This window comes from Salarias fasciatus, chromosome 12 (genome assembly GCF_902148845.1).
Source record: "Salarias fasciatus chromosome 12, fSalaFa1.1, whole genome shotgun sequence".
Taxonomy (NCBI): Eukaryota; Metazoa; Chordata; class Actinopteri; order Blenniiformes; family Blenniidae; genus Salarias; species Salarias fasciatus.
The window spans coordinates 20,775,388-20,788,888 of record NC_043756.1 but is presented as its reverse complement, the minus strand read 5'-3'; the positions used below and the strand labels follow the sequence as shown (position 1 = coordinate 20,788,888).

Below are 13,501 nucleotides of genomic sequence, written 5' to 3'. Positions count from 1 at the left end.
TCCTCATACCAAAGTTTTATCAGGCTGAAGCCACCAAGACTCTATTTCGAGTGTATGCTTCATAAAATAACTCAAATGAAGAGATATCCTGTCAAAGTGACGTGGATTCTCTGGGGGATAATTTGTTCTGCTGCTGATTACTGACCTTTTTTTTTTTTTTGTTAAATATAAAATTCATATTTATATGTAGCAAATGTACACTCAGAACCACTCAGGTAGAAGAGTCTGTCACCTTTCAGCTCTCTGTACACCGTCAAACACTCGGCGGAGCAACGTGGGTTCAGACGCGCAGCAGCATAAAGGCACTGGTATTTCTACAAGCCGACGGAAACGAATCCAACAGAAACTATGATACGATACCGCTGATCACTTAGTTTTCTAAAAACCTGGGGAATCCAGCCAGGACATGGAGGTGCGTTTCACTCAAAAACACCAAATTTACTGAAATCTGTCAGAAGGAGCCGGCGATCATTCAGAGGAGTCCCGACTCTGCCAGGACAGAGTGCAAAGGTCAGGCAGAGCACAGAGAGCAGTCTGGTAGGCGGTGGTTAAAACTCACACACACACACACACACACACACACACGCGCACGGACAGATTGAGCACACGCCTCTCACAAGTTAAATGTCAGGAAACAACAAAAACAATCGAAAACAGTTAAGGAACTGAAGTACTAAACTGTGATGACTGTAAGCTGTAATAAAAAAAATACTAATAATGGAATTTTTGTTTTTAACAAAATTCAGACTGGAGTTTGGTGTGAAGTATAACGGGACCGCATTGCAAAGTGTAGAAATTACAGTGAAAATTTTCAGTAAGACCTTGGATTAAAATACAGCCGCATACTGTGAGGGTGGCAACAAATTGTGCAGCAACAAACTTCAGTTTACACTGTTTTTTTTTTAACAAAGAAAACTTCATTAAATTTGGATTTTTCAGACATGTTTTCACCAAACTGAAGGAAAGTGATCAAACTATTGCCGTAAGAGGTCACATGTCTGGCTCCTGCTGTTTTACTGAAGCCTTTTCTTTAAATATTGTGGAAAAACAACAACAGCCTCTGCAATGATTAATGTACGTCTTCATGCTACAATTTTGCAACTTGCAGTCAGAACCTGAAGTGATGCAAAAAATAAAAATAAAATGTAAAAGAAGAAGCAGACAGAACACACAACAGAACGTTTTTCCGCTGTGATACTGACAATAGAAAGACATCAACCCCTTCATTTCCAGCTGTGGTAAACCTCTGCAGGAGCTTTCTGTAGGGATGTTCTGGAGTTACTCAGGAATGACATGAATCCCATCTGCCACATAGTTTACATATCTTTTTAAGCCTTTGGCTAAATGCAAATTACAGGGCAAAGTCACTGCATGTAAACAAATAGATAAACACAAAGGTTCAAGTGAAAATAAATCTTGAATAAATGGTGACGGCATCCACTTCAGGTATAGTGCACATGGCCGTTCTCCGATCCTCACAATAACAAAAAAATAAAGACACTTAAGAAAAAGGAAGGGGGAAAAAAAAAATAAATCTCTGTGCTTGGCTCTGCTTTTGCGTTTTGATCCACAACCAGCTGAGGAGTCGACAAGTCCCGGTCCAAGAAAGAGTTTGGTTTGTTCCATTCAAATTGATTTTATACAGGCAGCTGATGGAGACCTCAGGCTCGGAGGGAAGGACGACTTTGTACTTCAATGACCACGGCTCTCGCTCTCCTAGTAGATGACCTCGTAGACGGTTGCTTTTTTGTCTCCTGAGCCCGTCACGATGTACTTATCGTCTATGGAGATGTCGCAGCTGAGCACTGAGGATGACTCCTTTGACTGAAAGAGGAATAAAAAAAATTTAAAAGACCATGTGTGAGACAGGCGGGCGCTCAAAAGAGAAGTTTTTTTGTATGAATGTGAAACAAGCAGAAGACTGACTGATGTCTCGGTTCAGTCACACGTCCCCTTTCTTTTCAAAGTGCTGATAAAGGCTCGTTGAATTATATGTGTCCTTGATATACAATATTGTCACAGAATGAGAGCTAAGCATGTGGCGACGCTTTCAATTTTAAGGATTTCAGACTTTTTCAGACTCAAAGGGATTACTTTATATTTCAGAACTTACTCGTTCCTGTTTTTCTTTGACCGTCTTTACACAATAAATCTACATTAACTGAGCAGAGAGGTTTTAGGTGCCCTTTTGAAAATATTTCAATGAATTCTCTGCCTTCCGGGCAATCGGATTGTGTTATGTTTGGCCTCTCCGCTCTCTGTCTTGCACACTTGCATTGTTGTGGTCTGCTCCGCCGCACTCACCTGGAAAATGCTGGCTCCGTATGGAGTTCTCCACGCGTTGAGCAGATTGTCCTTTCCTGTGCTCACAAACCACTTTCCTGCAGAGAATGAAAACGTTGTGAGGCTACATCAACGTTTACCGTGAAAACTGTGTGATGTGGGATCTTGGATGGGATTTGGATTCATGGAATTAAAGTTACATACACATGAATGTCATTAACCACATTTCCCTAACAGACTGCTATCAAATTCACCTCTGCCTCTGCTATTTTCCCCACAATGCATCCTGACATCTCCTCCTGAGGTAAAACCAAGAAGACAAGCTTTAATGGAACAGGAAGTCTTCTTTTCTTGCTCCTGTGGAGGTGTTTTCAACATTCACACTAACTCCTTTAAGGCCAAACAGCATGTTTGTCAGTAAAGTGCGGTGCGCTGTATGTTCTGACGCCCGTCTATCATGGCCTGAATGAAGGTTAACAGCAGTTCGTGCTTCAGTAGTTATTATGTAGGATCTGACTACACGGGTCAACCTTTGCTCCACGCTTGCGTCAATGAACCTCGGCACCTCAATGCTGCCTTTCCGTCCTTGGAACCCTTTTAAAAGGTGCAAAATGCTGCATGGAAGCAACACTTGATAAAACCCCGTGCTGCGTAGAGTCTCTGACCCGGATCACGACAACACATAAACAAGAACCGACACGTTATGTTGAGGTATGTATTCATTTCATCGCTTTACGCCGTCTGATGTCAAGTCTTACCGCAGTGAGCAAATCTGAGCGACAGCACGCAGCTCTCATGCAGATGGAGCTGGTACTTGTCAGGTTTGGTGACGTGCAGCACCTCCACGTTGCTGTTCTCCATTCCCACTGCCAGCCATTCCCCCGTTGGACAGTATCCAAGCGAGAAGATCTGCAATCAAACCCAGCAGGCACATATTAATGGCATTTATACTCTCTACTTCATCTGAATAAAACATGTATGAGGGATTCTTGAACGCATGTGAGGCTGTTTTAGTCTGTAGGGTCTGTGCCGGTATTAACATGTTGGCAAATGTCCAAACTGTGTTTTCTTTATTCGTCCATGAAAATGGTGAATAAGATGTTTCACTGTATAATCTATTACTACGCACGACAAACCGTTTGGACAGGCATGACGGTAGATTAAAATCAACTACATGCTTGCAGCCATGAAATTACAAACATTGAATTAACCTGACAAACCAAAAGTATCGACAATATTTGGATATATTCCTAAATTAAGTGATGTTTGTGGTCAGCGTTTGATAATGCAGGCTGCTGCTGGTAAGAGGATAACAGTCCATCAAAAGACCATGTCGTTATTAAATATCAAATACTGTATATTTGGTTGATTTGTTTTTTTTTTAAATGTTGAAAAAAATGATGAACTGTGTGGGTTTTGTTCCTCTCCGTCAGCCCTGCCTTCTCTCCAGTGCACACTCGCCTCCCTGTGTGCACTGAAGATGTGAAATGGGTCTATTCGAGAAAATTGCAGTAAGGGTCTATTATATCTGCTTTTCTGCTCCGTCTAGGGGGGAAAAAACCCGTAAATCCTCACTGCAACTATCATTAGTTAAAAAAAGACAGGCTGAAAAAAAGAAAAAAAAAGAAAGCTCAGTCTGGCTTTTAGTGTGAGTTAAATGTTGTGAACATGGCTTGTACTTTAGTACAATAAATCAAACCTTCACACAGTAATCACACAAACTACAAATGGCAAAGACATAACCTGTCACACCATTTCCATCAATCTGTGGCATTTTATTTCACCTTAGTGGCAAAACACTGCTAATAACAGTGCGAAATCATGCTTTTGGTCACCGGCTAGCTGCTGGAAGGACTCAACAAACTTCACTACATTTAGATTACTGAGGTGAAAAAGGCAGATGTAATGTGTTTGTGAGTTCTCCGCGCACCTGGGAGGTGAAGTCGTGCTGCTGGAGCTGCCGTCCCTCTCTCAGGTCCCAAGACCGGACCGTGTTGTCCAGACCTCCGGTCCACAGCTTGGTGCCGTCATTAGAGATGTCTATGCAGCTGGCTCCGTCCGTGTGGCCCTGAAACTGCCTGAAGAAAAACAAACACAATGATCGTCTCATTTAGAGTAAACACTGCTGAATATAGTCAGGGTCCTTCATGAGAAACCTTTTTTAGTGTTTATAATAAGTCTTCATTTTAAATAACATGAAATAAATAAAAGTGATGCTTCTCTTGTATACAGGTGAGAATGTTGAATCGCTGTTGGCTCTGTTAGCTGTAGTGAAACATTTCCTATCTAAAACATTCATACCTGAAAGCATGCCGCAAATAGATTCATAAATATAGATTTAAATATTCGCAAGTGTTCGGAATTTGAAATAAATGTTCCACAGTTTGAACTCTGGGTATGTTGAGAACACTGAGGATAACCCCGATGTCTACTTGAAACTTCTCTGAAGGAGCGTCTCTGCGTTTTGTCATGTTTGGAGACTCTCTTCCGACTGAAACAGGCCTTCAGTAACAATTCAGTGTCAGAGCATCTTAAAATGCCTCCATCAAGGATTACCGCGTGGTTGAGAGACACCCAGGAGTACCTGTTTTCAGACTTGGAGATAAGTGATGAATTTTTCTTTCCACTTTCAGGGTTCGAGGTTGAGATTCAGCGCGGCGTGGGTTCCTACCTAACCAGGGTCTGGTTGTGAAGGTCCCAGACGGCGATGTTGCCGTCGGAGCAGCAGGAGAAACAGACTTTGGAGTCGGGGCTGATGGCCAGAGCGTAACATGCCGGTGCAGAGGAGGTCAGCTCCGCTTTGATGCGAGGCGTCGGTGTGGCCAAATCCCAGATGGACAAAGTGCTGGCCTCGCCCCCGACGATGAGAGTCCGTCCGTCCGGAAGCAGCCGGCAGGAGCGGATGTAGTTATCTCTGTTCTGATGGGGCAGACAGGAATTACCAGGAAATCTTCTTCAATATGTAGCACAAGTGCAGAGAGAAAGTATTGATGTGTTAGATTTACCAGACAGTCCAGCTGGGAGACCGGGGTCTTGTTGCCGGGATGACTGATGTCCCACACTTTGACGCAGCCTTTGCCGCCAGTGTAAACATGGCGAGTCGGGTTACTGATGGTAACGGCGCACACCACCTCCCCGTGGCTGAGCGTATTGATCTGTCGAGCGTGGCGCGGGATGCCGGGGCCGATCAGCGCGTCGGGGGGGAAAGGCACCGGCTGCATCTGTCCATCAGCGCTCACATGAAAGGAATAGGCCCTGGAGGAAAAGACGAGGGACGCGCAGAGGGATGAAGAGCGGCGAGAAGAGAGAGGGTGAGGCGCTGGGAGAGGCAGAGGGAAGAAACGGTTCGTTAACAGCTGGAGAGTGAGGGCAGGAGACGTACGGTTTTCCACCAGGAATGCCGGACAGGTTGGGAGGGAGGCCAGGGACACGTATGTGATGGTGAGGATCGAATCCCACCTGGAAACCAAGTCAGCCAGACACAACCGTTCAAACAACTACAACTGCAACAATACATGGAGGAACAGGTGCAGGACAGGGGGGCGGTTCCAGACACAGACGTCATATAAAAGATAAAGACATCAGTCCACGAAGGGCCTGAAAGAAGCACGATGAATTTCTGCTCATGCAAATAAGAAGACTGATTACATTAGGCTCTATTTACATGAGAATAAACTTCTGGAAATTATATTGTCTCTGTGTTTGTTTGTTCGTTTGTTTGTTTGCTGTTGAACCCCATAACTACCTCCTAACTGGCAAGGTGTGCTGTTAGTGCGTAACCCTCGTACCACTTGCGTGCGCCCGTAGGCCGCCACGGCAGCGGCGGCCACAGCACTCATCTGCGGGGAGATGTTATGCAGGCCGGTGTACGCCGCTCCGGCTCCGCTCAGCTCGCCGTTCATACCCGGGTGAGGAACCATGCCGAACGGGCCGGGGTAGGAGCACGGCACGGCCAGCGGCGTGCGGAGGCCAGAAGCTACGAGGCAAGATGGCCGACATTAGCGGCGGCGGAATGATGACACTTCATCATGAATCCCGTATGAAAGACTCACCCAGCGTCTCGACGCCCGCAGGCTTGCTGGGCGCCGACCTCAGGCCCGGGGTGGAGGTGCTGCTGGGGGTGGGGGCTTCGGAGCGAGATGTGGGGGTGCTGGACTTGGACACAGGAGTTGTGGACTTCTCATTCTATGACACAGAAAGTAATGTTAATATTAACCTTTCATCAGGCAAGACACGTTGATATAAAACAATTATCAATGGCATTTGATAAGACGATGCCTTGTATTGTGTGGAGAAGCAGGCCCGATGTTCTCCTTCCAACCCTTTTACTTACAGTTTTAGACAATACACATTTTGTCATCTGTAGGAATCATTTTCTTTGAATTATATCTCATCTTCACATTTTTCCGAATGCCTAAAATAGATAAGTTCCCCGAGAAATAGCGATAAAGAAGATCAAAAGGCTGTAATTACCCAAATGACTTACCAGATTAATCTCTTTGGACTTGGAGGAAGGTGTGCTGCTGGAGGAGGCGACGGAGGAAGGGCTCAGGGGAGCGTCTTTCTTCAACAGTCGACTTTTGTCCAACCCGTTCTCCCGAGGCGAGTGGGCGGGACTTCCTCGAGGGGACGCCGGATCCTGCCATGTGTGAAAGATGACAGACCGGCGATTGATTTCATGACCGGGTTACAATAAAGAGAAGCGGCTGGCACACGGGTTCCGACCTCGTTGGAGACGTCGACCACTAAGTTGTCGTCGCTCTTCTCTGCATCACTTTCCTGGGATTTATAGAAACAAGGACACATCGTTTTGCGTTGTAATTTTCATTGTAACCAAAGAACAGACTTTCTTTTATTTTCATCCGTGCACAAGAAAGTGAAGTTGACCGTCTTCACTCACATAGCGTGTGGATGTCAGCTCCTTATCCTCCGTCTTCTGCTTCTTGCTGTCGGACGAGTAATCGCTTGAACTGCGGTGCTTTTCTCCCGCCCGGAAACTTGCCGATGGAGACACGGAGGAGCTCTGAGAGAGAGGAAAAAGAACAAAAAGCAGAAGAATAGCAGAAGCTTAACAGAACAGGCATTGACTTTTCAACAAAACCTCAGTTGTGAACAGAAAAAAAGTGTTAGAAAATAGGTCAATATAGCAGATATTCAGATACTGTCTCTGTATTACTTGCGTTTTTTTAAACTGGATCTTCACCATGAACCTCAAACCCAGCAGAACAACAGGAACTATGTGACTATGTCTCCACCTCTAAATCATGCTGTCGCTAAATCCCTGGACATTGAAGAGGTTCGACTCCCACGCTGTCTGAAGAGTTTAATGAGTAGAGAGGCTTTGTTAAATGCTTGAATGCCACAAAATAGCAAACTGGATCCTACTGAAATTCGCAAATACTGTAAATCTGAAACCAGATGAGAAACACTGTTGGGGTTGTTTGACTGTTTTTAGATGTGAATAAACTTAAAGATAAGCTCATGTGGACTAATCAGATCCATAAAGTGCGTCTTTGGTCTACGATGTGAAGTGAAACCGTCAAGGACAAAGTAGGTGGAAAGAAAATGAAAGGTTGAAGCAAAATATTCGGATTTTTCCCGAACAGGGCAGAAGGCTCCAGCTTTCACTGTAAAAACCTTTTCAATGTGTTTTATTACAGTTAGTCTGGAGTCACTATGAAGAGTTCAGAGAAAGACACAGAAAGGGGAGCAAAGAGCAGCAGTTCACACGACTTTAAAAACTCCTCTGCCCGTCAGACACGTTCGGTTTTCACAGTATCAAAGGAAACCAGAGCAGCGCCGCATCCTCGGCGGTCTGACTGCACCGCCGCGCCGTTAGAGGGAGTCGCTCCACTGTCATCTCTCTCTTAATCAAATATGGCATCCTTTAAACGCCATTACTGAGGGATTAATCTGCTTTGAGGAGCAAAGATCAAAATAAGGTCAACCAAACATTTCTCTTCTTGCTCCGCCTGTCTCTGTTGATCTCTCTCTCTCTCTCTCTCTCTCTCTCTCTCTCTCGCTCGCTCGCTATCTCATTGGGAGGCGCTCCTCACCCGGCGCACGATGGACAGAGAGGAGGAAAAAAAAAAAAAAAATCAAGCAGGACCTTTAGCTCGACCTTTCCACTAACTCACGCTTGTAACCTTTCCCGTGCCCTTTGCCGTGCTGCAAGTGTTGATGACAGAGATTCTGTGGGGGAGGAGTGTGTTTCCATGTACGCCTGCATGCGTGTGTGTATTTGTGTGTGTGTGTATATGTGTGTGAGGTTAGGAAGCACTCGTAGCTGTTTACATTTTAGTACTCCAGGCGTGCAAATAATCCTGAGATTGCCCGTGTGTGTGTGTGTGTGTGTTCATGTGTGTGTGTGTGTGTGTGTTCGTGTGTGTGTGTGTACAGGCGTGTGCCTTCTCCTGAGTTGAGCCCCTCACCTTCTCCCTCGCCCTCATCGCAGCCTGATTAGATTAATTAGCCCGCAAATTAGCTTTTTCAAAAACATCAAAGCAAATTAATTTTGTTGCGGAGACAAATGAAGGCGCCGCCGGCAGCGCGGGCATTGTGACTGCGGAGAAGAAGTGTGAGCGGCGCGGCTGAGTGAAAGTCTTCATTTCCATGCACATCATAATTATATTTGCCTCCCACTTCAAATTGATTCTGCACGTCCTGATAATGCTATCTGTAACCTCCACTGTGTGTGTGTGTGTGTGTGTGTGTGTGTGTGTGTGTGGGTATTTCTCTCTAGTGGTTTCAGGATAACCACGCTTATGATATGAATTCAGTTTAAAACGTTATAAATTGAAGGACAACATACGTAAAACCCCCCCATCACACCCGGCTACCACAACTCATGACTGAGTACACAAAAAAAAGAAGACGAAATACAAACTAGAGATAAACGTCACTTGGAATCACACTGAACTGGTATTTTGTCACACAAATGTTGCAAGAATGTCTCTCAAGTTTGGTCGAAAGACACTTTATTGACATCTATTTTATTTGTCACGTTTTCAAATTCTCTGAAACTTTGCTATTTTTGAACATGTCGTGAATTTTTAAAACTCTGCCACAGCACAGTGAAACGGAGGCTTGTGTGTCTGAGTGTGTATTTCCACTGACTGAGAGTGAAATTCAGCTTTTAAACGCCACAATCAAGATGAAGGCCTTCATAAAGGCCTTTGAATAAATATAAAAATAATGTTTTGCAGTAGATACTTTACTTTGATCCTCAAAGGCCATAGATGAGGGTTTTTGCTTTTCATTGAGTTTCTCTTTGTACGACTATGTACAATCTCATTCTTTTCAAGCTTTAAAGATAATGGTGAGCTGAAGTAGTGTTCAGTGTAAGGAAATATCTTTACGTTCAGTTCACTGCCTTCTAACATCAACACTTGTGAACTATTCTCTCATCATCCTGCATACATCCTTCCTATGGAAGCTCCATAGTCGACTTTTCAGTGAGGATTACCGACCTGCTTCATTCATTATTAGTGCTCAGTGTTTGTATAATTTCTCAAAAACACTGATCTTCACAACAATTTCTTCTCTTTTCTACAGAAGTAGAGATTAATTTAATGATTTGTCTTGTTTGCTGCATTATGAAAGAAAGTGATCGGAGCTACCACAATGTGTAAACTCCAGCAATGTTAACAAATGTAAACCAAAAACATTATAATACAATAGTGCAGCACACACACGCACACACATATTTTGGTAATGTTCCCTAAAGTCTTGTTTATCACGTGAAGAAAAGGCGAACATCAGAAATAATTATATTTTTCGTAACAGTTTATCCCGGTAAAAGTTTCTTGTGCTTCTCCTGAAAGTCGGTTCGAAACTTCCAGAGTGCAAATCTGAAAAACCACAATTCTATTAACAGACCGATTCAAAACACTTTGCCGAGGACATTTTTAGAAATCTTTTTAGTCATCCTTTCATAATGGTAAAAGAAATGATGTCAACAACTTTAAAACGTCCAAAGGAGGCCATTAATGACAGAAAACAGATGCTTGAAAAATGCATATTTACAATAAAAAGAGGAAAAGTTGAAGGTTTGGGCCATTTTGGTGCTGTTGAAGAATATATCTCTGACTCACATTATGAGGATGGCAGGTAAAAAGCTGTATATGCTTCATTCAGAGCTTTATACAAATAACATTTTACACATGATCGCTTCAGGAAATTCAAGATAAATGTAGCAGCATGAAAAAAATATGCACCAAAATGTGTGTTTTGATTTTCTTTTCTACTAGTCTGAGAGGAGGCCAATTATGGTAAAATATCTTTTTTTTTCTTTACTGTAAATGATCAAAAACTCTTTTTTTTTTTCTTATGTGAAAACATGCTGATCACTGAGCAGCTCCAAGCAGGAGGAGGGCCGCGTCCACTGACTGGTAAAAACAAAAAAAGGTTGAAACTGCTCCTCAAAGCATTAAATCTCCACTCTGATTGCTTTCCTTTCTGTTTTTGCTCCATTCCTGAATAACAAATGACTTTGGCCAAGTTTTGTTTCAATTAAGGCCGCTCGCAGTATTCGTCCAGTCAGATTACTCCCAAACTTTATCAGAGACAAAGAAAAAGTCAAACTTAGAAGGAGCTGTGTCCACTGTGTGGAAATGCTGTGTTTTAGTGTCTTCGCTCTGCAGCTTTGTTCTGTCACTGACACACAAATGGTATCGGCACAAAAACCGAAATCTTCAGAACTTTTAGGTTGAAGTCGTTTCGGTCTAATCCGCCTTTCCACCCCGTACAACTCAATTAGTCTGTGACTCCGCAGCCAACACAGCATGGAAGGCCGGGCTGCACGCTGCATTCAGAGCTTTTAAAAGAGGATCCCAGCATTTACAACAAAAACAAGACGGCGGCCGCAAGGCTTGTTTACCGGTGGCAAAAAAAAAAAAAAACCAAGGAGTACAAAGTGAGTCTGTGATGATCAGGCGGACGGCAGCCTGCAGTGAGTCTACTTCAACAGGTGAAAACGGCCTTGTTAGGGAGCCGGTCCACTTCTTTTCTTTTTCCAAACATGCAGCACATACATACATCACAGATGCAGACATTCAAAGCAGTTAATCAAATTTTCAAAAAGACCTGTCGATTGTAAGAACTTTGACTGATTCGCTGTGTACTGAAAGGGATATCACAGAAAAAAAACGCAAAAAAAAAAAAAAAAAGGCATTGATGTTTGAACCAATCATTAGCTTCATTTGATAAGTGTACTCAGTCCCACTCCTGCCAACAAAAGGTCTGAGAAGGTGCAGTCCTTGAACACACCGCGACTACATAATTGACTGGCGGCACCAGCAGCGTTAGTATGCACGCGCACGCGCACACGCGCGCCGCTCACACCCTCATACCTTTATCAGCGTGTGAGGTGCTAACGCCAAGGACATTAAGGCACAGATGTTCATACAATTCACACCCACTGTACTCTGTGGACTGTTGCCAAGGCAACTGTAGACCACTGACAAGGGACTTATTGGTTTCATGAAGTGACTGTTGGCCACATGTCAAAGAGCAGCTCCGTGTGTGTGTGTGTGTGTGTGTGTGTGTGTGTATGTGTGTGTGTGTGAGTGTCGTCTCGCAAAGCGCTAATGAAAGGCATTCATCATTCTGGCCTCTATCTTTATCGCTGATTTCTGACGACCTCATACACACACACACACACACACACTCATGCACGCCCGCGAGCGCATACACGCGCGGCTAATCGGTCCCATCATGGTGCCAGCACATCTGCTTGTGCAGCGTGTGTGTGTGTTGTGTTTGTGCAGGAGGATAAGCTGCATGGGGGGCAGCAGATAACATATTAAAACATTCCTCCTGTTCCCACCTACTGCAACACACCATAAAACACACACAGCCTGCTAAACTCATGCCCGCGTGTGTGAGTGTGTGTGTGTGTGTGTGCTCGTGCACACACGTGCACTCTGGCGCTGCCGGTATAAAGAAATGCTAATGTGCTCATTGAGTATTCAACAAACCAAATGTTTGCCTTGGGAAAAAAGCTCTGCTTAAGGGACTAATTACTACAAGCGGCGGATGTAACAATGATCTGTTGCGTTGCCTCTTCCCTCCTGCTCCCTCCTTCCTTCGCTAACCAGACCGGGCTTTTATGATTCACTCGTTTCAGAGCTCCGCTTTCAGCCTGTTTTGTTTTTGTTTTTTTTTTCCTTTCATGTCATTTCCATTTGCACACGTCAGACATTTTAAACACACGCTCTGTCAGTATAGCGCAAATGCAAAATACATTAAAAACAGGCAAACATCAAGCGCCTCAAACTATAGATGTACACAAAATACATGTCTGATGACGATTATTAGGATTTTCAACTATCAAGATTTTGCAAATGCATATTTTAGCTTTTTGTGAACTTACAGATAAAACATCTTAATCTCTAATTATATCTTACACACAAGCAAGCGCTAAAAAAATCAAACAAAATACAAAATATGATATATTCACACACAAGTCTTCATGATGCATGCCACATATTGACATGTTCATGTTAGTCTGAGTTCTGAGTTAACTTTGCGTTCAATGTTCATCTTCCAGCAAACTCCACTCACATCACATAAAATGCTTTGATCGCTCTAAACAATTAATTCTTTGCAAATTAAAAGTGTTAATGACAAAAATAATAATAATACATCAGAAAGAAAAGACACCAAGTTAGTTTTTAATTCACTTGTCATCCTTTTATGAGTGCAGATGTGTTATTTACCGGAAAGCAAACAGCAACAAAGATGTGAAGATGAGCAGATACGAAGCTCCGAACGCGTCTTTTATAGCAAAGGAAAGAAGAAAGACTTACCTTGACTGAGTCTCTGTCTGAGGAGGCGGAGGGCATGAGACAGAAAAAAAATTACAGATTAAAGCATTTAAAGTCTGAAGCAAAGCGAAACGTGTAAAGACACACACACGCACCACACACACACACACAAAATAATACTTTCTGAAACACACACAGAATGACAAAGCAGTGCTGCTAAAGGTGGATTTGTGCTACGACTGGCTGTGCTGTTTGATGAAGGTTTTACACATCAAAAGTCTGATCTAACTGAGATCCACTCTAGTTTCCTCTCTTTTAAAAGGAAACAATGGATATGACAGATCAGGAACATTTAAAGCTCCACTTCTAACCCCCGAGGAGCTGGGGATTGAACCATCAACCCAATCTGCTCCACTGAAGCTCCAGTACAAGTTCAAAAAAAAGCAGTGGCG

General features: G+C 43.5%; 1 protein-coding gene across 2 annotated transcripts in view; it reads right to left on the bottom strand.

Annotated features, from left to right (window-relative positions):
* Window positions 1-1,559: 1,559 nt before the first annotated feature.
* LOC115398168 (transducin-like enhancer protein 4) overlaps window positions 1,560-13,501 on the bottom strand; it is a 34,214-nt gene continuing 22,272 nt past the window's right edge. For both annotated transcript variants that reach the window (XM_030104826.1, XM_030104827.1), the window contains exons 8-20: window positions 13,092-13,108; window positions 7,184-7,306; window positions 7,009-7,062; window positions 6,770-6,922; window positions 6,336-6,468; window positions 6,072-6,259; window positions 5,666-5,742; window positions 5,289-5,538; window positions 4,955-5,202; window positions 4,214-4,361; window positions 3,042-3,192; window positions 2,305-2,381; window positions 1,560-1,824 (exon numbers count right to left, since the gene is read on the bottom strand). In XM_030104826.1, coding sequence (XP_029960686.1) covers window positions 1,717-1,824; window positions 2,305-2,381; window positions 3,042-3,192; window positions 4,214-4,361; window positions 4,955-5,202; window positions 5,289-5,538; window positions 5,666-5,742; window positions 6,072-6,259; window positions 6,336-6,468; window positions 6,770-6,922; window positions 7,009-7,062; window positions 7,184-7,306; window positions 13,092-13,108 — 1,727 coding nt within the window. In that variant the 3' untranslated portion in view covers window positions 1,560-1,716. The remainder of the gene's footprint in view (window positions 1,825-2,304; window positions 2,382-3,041; window positions 3,193-4,213; window positions 4,362-4,954; window positions 5,203-5,288; window positions 5,539-5,665; window positions 5,743-6,071; window positions 6,260-6,335; window positions 6,469-6,769; window positions 6,923-7,008; window positions 7,063-7,183; window positions 7,307-13,091; window positions 13,109-13,501) is intronic.